The 8,289-nt window shown below is 39.7% G+C and overlaps 1 protein-coding gene across 1 annotated transcript; it reads right to left on the bottom strand.

Annotated features, from left to right (window-relative positions):
* Window positions 1–2,293: 2,293 nt before the first annotated feature.
* Window positions 2,294–6,320, bottom strand: Fabp7 (fatty acid binding protein 7). The gene is made up of 4 exons (XM_050137960.1): window positions 6,152–6,320; window positions 5,529–5,701; window positions 4,860–4,961; window positions 2,294–2,647 (listed from the first exon to the last, which is right to left on the bottom strand). The coding sequence occupies exons 1-4, from the start codon at window positions 6,222–6,224 to the stop codon at window positions 2,597–2,599; spliced, it is 399 nt and encodes a 132-aa protein (XP_049993917.1). The 5' UTR covers window positions 6,225–6,320; the 3' UTR covers window positions 2,294–2,596.
* Window positions 6,321–8,289: the final 1,969 nt, after the last annotated feature.

The raw sequence follows: 8,289 nt of genomic DNA, 5'->3' as shown, positions 1-8,289 counted from the left end.
GGGCAGTCTCCACATTAAGATTCTTCTCAGGTGAACTTAAGCTATGTCAAATCGATAGCTAATGCTAACTAGTAGAGCGGTCTGTGACTGGATTTTATAGAACAGCTTTCAGGTTGGTTTGTATTTTTGAGAACTGGAAATTTCCAAAGTGGTGGTTCCTTAATCTCTTGGTCAAATTGCCCTTGGTCATGGTAAATATCCCCTTTTCTTTAGCAATATGTGTATGAGGAAGGGGGTGATGAAAAGTTAGTAGTATTACAGATTATTAAGGAAAATATAATTTGTTTTGAAAAAATTAGGTTCCAACTACTTATTAAAATTTAAGAAATAGAACTATCTATTAATACTATTTCTATAAATATATACATACTCTACCACTGCAGCTCTCAATTATTTTTATCCCATTGTGATGTCATTTCCCACTCGGACCCCCCCCCAAACACCTTTCTATTCTTTACTGTTTTGGAAATGAATACCAGTAGGCTGTGTTTTTGTTGTATTGCAATGATCTGAAGAGAAATCCCACCCTTAGTTCATCAGGCCAGAGTCCATGCTTCCAAAGCAAGTGTCTGCAGCGGAGACAAGGTCCTGTTCTTAATTTTTAAAAAGAGTGGACTTTGTAGGACCAATGACTTTAGTAGATAATCTTACTTTAACAGTAATATTTGTATATTTAAATGTTCATTTTGTATTTTTGTGTGCTATATTAAAGTGCATGTTGAGTGGCTAGAGAGATAGCTCAATGTTTAAGGGCACTTATACTCTTTCAGAGAACCAGAGTTTCATTCCCAATGCTCAAGACTGGTGGCTCACAACCACTCTAGCTCCAAGATATCCGACACACTCTTCTGGCCTCCGTGGGCACCCATGTGCTCTTACATGCAGGCACTCACACAAATACACACAAATATGTGCAATACACACACTCAGATTTATAGTATTCTAAAGTGCACATTAAGTACCTTTAATATAGAAATTGGAAATTTCTCCGAAGTCCTCAACTGACGTGACACAAAGGGGCAATTCAATTCCAAACTTTACTTGCAGATTCTAGCCAAAATTCAAGTGCATTGTAATATTTTACAAAATTGCTTCCAAGTATGTGAAAATGGTGTAAATGAAACATAAATGAATTTTGTGTTTAGATCATATTTCTAAGATACTTTGTTATGTACATGTATATCCAATAATGCAAAACCCTTTTGGTCCCAAGTATTTTGGGTAAGGAACATTGAGCCTGTCACATAGCAATCAGGTAGCAGCATCATTGTAGTGAACTACATAAATTATAGGATAATTTCTCACATTTTATATTTTGACCTTGAGATCACTTATAAAAATGTAAGGAAACCACAAGGTTGCATTAACTGAGCATTATTTATTTCCCCTAAAAAGATATGCCCCACGTAGACACTTATGTACTAAAGCCAACAGAGGAAAGGCTGCCTCGGGAATAATCACAATAAAATCTTGCAGTTTTGTTTTAGTTGGCTGAGATGCTGAGCTCCAAGCGACTATAAAGGGAAACACTGAGCCTTGCCATTCTCAGTATTATCTGCTACTCACGAGAACTTAGCCAGGCAGCTTTAACCCTTAGTTTACCCTATTGGTAGAATACATACACTATTCCCTGCCTTGTCTCATATCATGGGTTGAGAAAAACAACTAAAGAGCATTTAACAAGTAACAAAACATAGTCTCATTTCTTCATATCACAAATGCAACACAGCTATAAGAGTTATTTGTTTTGGTTTGGTCTGTTGCCATTGTCTCTTCTATCCAGGAAAAAAGAGGAATCTGATCACTTGCATGGATTCTCTGTGTTAACTTCATTTCAACATTCTTGACTTAGTAAAGTCCAGCCTGGTGAGGTGTCTGGGGATTCATGCTAGGATGGAAGATGAAATCAGCTTCCTTTTCCTAATTGTCTTTACTTTAAAACTTTGATAAATGATGTTGTGATTGCATGGAACTGAATTATATTTATTTATATCACATTTTAAAGCCTATTATTTTTCCCCCTTTGGACTGTTTCTTAATAGCAAATGGTCATTTCTGTAGTCCAACTCATTGTGACCAATTTTCTTAGGTCCTGACCAGATTTATTGATTCAAATTTCTTGGTCAAGGTCACAAAAATGTGGCATCTCCACGTTTTCTGGGTTACCCAGTTATTCTATGAATGAATATTTTTATACAAGGTATTACATTTCCATCCTTAGTTTATGCTATAAGAACGCAAATATGTCACTGAAAACGCTCTAATAGTTCCTATATGGACTTGTGACATTAAAAACAACAACCAACTTTTTATGTGTGCATACTTTTTATTCCAATTGGGTTTGCATTCCAAAGGAAATAACAATGTGTGTTCCCATCTTTATAAAAAGTTATTATAAAATTGTAGCAAATTACAAAACACGGTAGATTGCATATTAAAATTCTATGAGCTGCTTGGCGTAGCACATCTTTAAGTTATAATTTTCTGCTTCCTCACCAAAGATGACCGTCTAATGTCTAATGAGTAACCAGAGCCACAGTAGATGGCGAACTCTGAGACTCCAGCAAACTGAACTTCCAGAGAACCGCCATCTTCTCTATGCCTTTTCATAACAGCGTACCGCAACAACGTCGCCAAAGGTAAGAGTCTGAAATAGTTAAAAGATAAGTTAGTCCTTTCACCCAGGGACATTCATGGCTGAAGTTTTTAACATTATCATGTGTATGATCTCAATATTAAGCCTGAAGGACGAAGACATTTACAACCATTAAACAATGCATATATACTCTTTCTTTCCTGGCCAAACAAACAAGCAAAATCACAAGTGTTTAATAAGTGAAACCCATTTTCACACTGTTCTGGTTTTTGAAAACGGAAAGAGAGCAGAAACTGAGTTTGCAATTGAAATTGCAGGTTTCAAATTTCCTTTTGTGTGAAATTATTAAGGGAACCAGAACAAATTGGGTGCGAGGCAGGCACATGCTGGTGTCTCACTGTGGCCTCAACTGTTGGCTTTGAAAGGGAATTAGATTTATGGTAAATTTTCAGAACAGTTTTCAATCTATAATCTTGGTTGACTTCTTCAGAAAGCACAATTATTTGAGCTCATGGTATCTGTAATGGTTTATTTTAAAAATTAGCAACACACCCGTACAGTGTTTTTTGTACTTTGCCATGTTTCACCCCTGTGAACCAAACCCAGGTGGTTACATGGCAATAGCGCCGAATGTTGACCCTCTAACTCTGAACTTGAAGAATTACTGTAAAATCACTCTAAAATATTAAGGTGTGTGCCCATGACTTTCAAGCACTGATGTGATCCTCAGAACACAGCCTGTCTTTGCTTTAATCTCCATTTCAGAATTCAGTCACGCCTGATCACAGTCACAGTTCCCAAAGTTGAGCTTGCTCCATCTGTCTATAGACAGAAAAGAAACGGAGGTGGCATCATAAAAAAAAAATAGCTTCAGGGTTATTGTTAGAAATAAACTCTTAGTTGATGATTCAAGAAAAAGCCCTGCTTTCTGCTCCCCCAGCCTTACACATGTGAAAAGAAGTAAGTGCGTTTCAGTTCGGAATAACTCTGATTGTTTTATTAAAGAAGTGGGTAATCTGTTTTGGAATAGCATTAGCAAAGGCATTTTCAGATCTTATCTTAGCAGGAATTTGTAACAGAACTCCAGACATCCCCAAAAGCAATGAGTCAGCTTAACAATATCACTATCATCTAATTTTAAAATGGTCTGTATAGACAGCAGACCTGAGCTCATGGATGCTCATGGTCTTTGGACCAACAATTAGGGACCCTGTATGCCTGTATGCGACCGAGCTAGGCCCTCGGCATGTATTTGACAGTTGTGAAGGCTGGTCTGTAAGACTCCTAGCAGTGAGATCAGGACCTGTCCCTGGTGCTTAGCTGGCTTTTAGCAACCTGTTGCCCATGCTGGATCACCTAGCCTAGACTTTACGCAGAGGGAGGAGCTCAGTTGTGCCTCAACTTGATGTGCCATGCTTTGTTCAAGCCCTTGAGAGGCCTGCCCCTTTCTGAATGGAGATGGATGGAGCAGGGGAGGGGGAGGAGGAGAGGTAGATGGGAGGAATGGGGGGGGCAAGAAGTGGGGAATGGGAAGAGAGAAGGGAAGGGAAATTGTGATCGGTATGTAAAATAAAAAAGTGTTAATTAAATAAAACAAAAATGTAAAAATGGTCCCTATAAGCCTAGATAAATGCTTCTACAACTAGAGAAATTATTTATAAAATTGGGTTTTTTTTTCTATTTTATAACATTTGGATGTCTAGCTATCATTGAACACATGTTTAAGATTCCACTGATTCATTAAAAAAAAAACTGCAAGGAAGTAACATCAAACAGTTCTAGAAAAAAATTAAAGCTTTATCTTTTCTTAAACTCTAAATTATTTGCACTGAACTTCTATAAACTGGAATATAAAATGTTTAATATGTTCTTATGACCACATCTAATAAGTAACTTCTCTGAGGTTCAGTTACTTTACGGTTTAATATCAGCTATCTTCATATATTCTCCTGCACAATATTTTACATTTGAGGGGACGGTTGAAGATGCATAGCGATCCTATAATGACAATTCTTGACACACACTTCTGGATAAATTGGAGGATAATTTCAAAAGTACACATCAGCCAAGCCAACAACTGTCCTGTTCTTTTCATTCCTCCTGTTTTACACACTAGTAAGGGACTTTGACAGGCACACAATGTTATAGAAAGAAGGAAGGTAGCAAAAAGAGAGAAGCTTGGAAAGGGGGAGCAAGAGGAAAGGAAGAAAGAAAGAAGGGTAGAAGAGGGCATGGGCAGAAATGAAGAACTGCTAGTACTTACCACAACCATCTTGCCATCCTTAATTTCTCTTACACAGTCTGTTTCTTTGCCGTCCCATTTCTGAACATGGATAAGTTTGTCTCCATCCAGCCGAACAACAGACTGAGACCAACAACAAAAATGTGGGTGATTAAGGGATAGAAGTTGATTTCCCACCGACGGGGAACGACAGGACTTTGGGGAGTGCTGTCATTGAGTGAGTCACCATGATTGTTCTAGTGGCACTTTATCCTCTATCGCTTTGAGAGTCACTGTTATCCACAAATGTGGCCACTTATAATTTAGCTGAAATGTATACAACCAGTTACAAAAAAAAAAAAAAAAAAACCGACTCACACTTCTTGTTGAAGCAAAACTTTAGTGTGAGACTGATCAATCTGAGGGATTAGAGGGAAGACACATGGCACGGTCTTTCTGTTCAACACTTTCTAGGTAAAGGTTGCTATAAAATGTAAAAAGTGTTGGACAAAGGAAAAAAAGACTGGGAGTTTGGCTATGAAAATTACTCTGTGTCTAGACTACAACTTGTGTACACTGGAGTGTTAACTCTGGTTCCCTCCTCCTGAATGAAAATTCTGAAATCTTCCCCCTCTCCGCATCTATGCAACAGAGGGATTGAGCATCTTCATCCCGCTTCCACATCCCCACCCTGGAACAGTGGCTTCTTACCTTACAGTTCCTGTCATCTATGCTGGTTTCCTCAAACTCTTCTCCCAGCTGGAAACTGATCTCTGTGTTTTTGAAGGTGCACTGGGTCCTGATCACCACTTTGCCTCCTTCCTGACTGATTATCACCGTTGGTTTGGTCACATTTCCCACTTGCCTGGTGGCAAAGCCCACACCTGAAACAGCAAGAGTAGCCAGTGCAGCAACAGCAACTTCCAAAACAGTTCATAAAGCAAAGATCTGCTTGCCACTCTGAGAATCCAGAATTCTAAAGTGTAGGTTCCGTTCAAACCTGATTGAAGATTAGTCCAGTAGCCATGGAACAGCTGAGCACAAACGAAGGAAAACTGAACACCCCCCCAACACAAACACACACAAGCGCGCGCGCACGCACACACATACACACATTACAGAAGCTTCACATTTGAACATCCAATCATTCCTTTATCTGGTCCTGGGCAAGAAGTTAAGAAAATGCCACATTAATAATTCATTTAAGTGGGCTCTGCATAGTCTAGCATATTATGACAATGTGCTCAGCCTGTCTCTCAGAACCACAGCAAATTAATTTCTAAGAACCAAAATACAGAATTAAAAAGAGAATAGCACGTCTTATTTTTACCTACCCAAAGCCTTCATGTATTCATCAAAATTCTGACTGTCTGTCAGCTTCCAGGTGGCACAGAAAGCATCCACCATCCTCGCCTTTCTGGTCAGCCGAAAATAGGTAGGAGCTGGAGGAACTCAGGTCTTTACCACCACTGTAATCCACAAAAACCCTTTGCACCTCAGCAGCAATCCCTGCCTTCTTATTTGGAAAAGAAGCAGGCAAAAAGCCAATTATTTGAATTGCTAACTTGTCCCTCTTTCCAGTAGGCCGTCACGGGGGAGGGGCTGGGCAGATGGCACCATTCCTTCTTGTGATTTGCTCAGGCCACTGGGTTATTGGAGTAGGTCAAGTTCCTCCCAGTGCACACACCACAGTCCGGATGCCTGAGAATGCTCCCTAGGAAGTCAGTGTGGCCTGAGACCAAGGGACTAGAGAGAGAGAGGGTCTTTCAGGTTCAGAAAAAAAAGAAAAGAAAAGAAAAAAAAAAACCTTGGCAACTGCACTCTCAATCTGGGAGGAAAGAAGAGGGAAGGACAATAAGACATTCAGATTGGTTTCCTTAACAAGCACCACGCTGGTTGCAAATGAAGACCTCCCCCCCTTAAAGAAAAACCCACTGAAATAACAGAGTTTTGAGACAAAGGCATCTGAATGTTGTACTTTATTTTCTTTTATATGTACACGGAGAGCAAACTGCAGACCAGAATATGCTAAACTGTGAAAAGATACCGGAAATAGGCGAAATGCAATCCCTAGATGCACTCTGTTTGAGACCTACTCAGAGTATCAGTGAAACATGACAGTCTGGCTCGCTCTCAACACAAACACAATGAATTTAAAGATCCCCTAGTTCTTTCTAAGAATGTAAGAACCAGACCGGAATGGAAAAGGAACCTAAGTGTGGTTAGGATTCACTAATGAGTTAGAGAAACAAAGAGGCGAGTGTTCTCATTCACCTCCTTCAGCAGGCTATAGAATCAATGTGGAAAAGCTGGACAGAGGATCAGTTAATAAGATCTTAAAGGATATTTTGGCTTCCTGGGGCCACATCAACCTCAATACAGTGCTAGCATAAGTAGAGAGACAGGATCTGGATGGGGTGGTGGGAATGTGGAGAGCTTTGTCTTTAGTTAGTTCCAGCTCAGGGTACCACAAGAATGCACAAGAAGGACCGAATACCTGGAAGGTTCTAATAGAGGAGTTAGAGGGAGATCTGTGAATTTCCCCTTCACCTTGAGATTCTCCGAGCTTTGTGGACGTAGGCCCCAATGAAATGATGTTTTCTGCAGCTCAGAGAGCCAGGACTTTGTCAAGGCGATCTCCATTTTCCTACCCGACAGCTTGAGCCTGAGCTCACAGCGTCTGTGCTCCATTCTACAGTACATATAGAAGATGAGCTGAGAACACAGCCTATTGCTAAGCAGGTTCGGTGATAGCACATTACACTGTTTACCATAAATACCTGATTGCACAATGTATGTGGATAGTTCCACCAACCTGTTCAAATGAGCAAGCCAAAAATTTACCAGCTGTTTCTTATAGTTTATTCTAAAAAAATGACAGTGCGAAGGCCTGGCTCATATGGCTTCTTAATGCAGCCACTTTGGGGCTTCACTTAATTCTATAGCAACAACTATTTTACTGTTTTGGCAACTTCTCTGGGAACCAAGTGACCTTTTCAAAGACAAGTCTGCATTTCCCTCATTACTGAGGTCATTGAACACATTTTTTTTTAGTATTTTTTTATTGAGCACTACATTTTTCTATGCTCCCCTCCCTGCCTCTACCCACCTCCCTTCAACCTTCCCCTAAGGTCCCCATGCTTCCAATTTGCTCAGGAGATTTTTTTCTTTTTCTACTTCCCATTTAGATTAGATCTATGTAAGTCTCTCTTAGTGTCCTCATTGTTGTCTAAGTTCTCTGGGACTGTGGTTTGTAGGCTGGCTTTCTTTGCTTTATGTTTAGAAACCACCTATGAGTGAGTACATGTGGTAACTGTCTTTCTGTGTCTGGATTACCTCACTCAAAATAATGTTTTCTAGCTCCATCCATTTTCCTGCAAAATTCAAGATGTCATTTTTTTTCTGTGTAGTACTCCATTGTGTAAATGTATCACATTTTACTTATCCATTCTTCGGTCAAGGGGCATTTAGG

This window comes from Alexandromys fortis, unplaced genomic scaffold (assembly GCF_014885135.2).
Source record: "Alexandromys fortis isolate MF-2015 unplaced genomic scaffold, M_Fortis_MF-2015_v1.1 scaffold_14, whole genome shotgun sequence".
Classification (NCBI taxonomy): Eukaryota; Metazoa; Chordata; class Mammalia; order Rodentia; family Cricetidae; genus Alexandromys; species Alexandromys fortis.
This window is presented reverse-complemented; position numbering and strand designations above follow the sequence as displayed.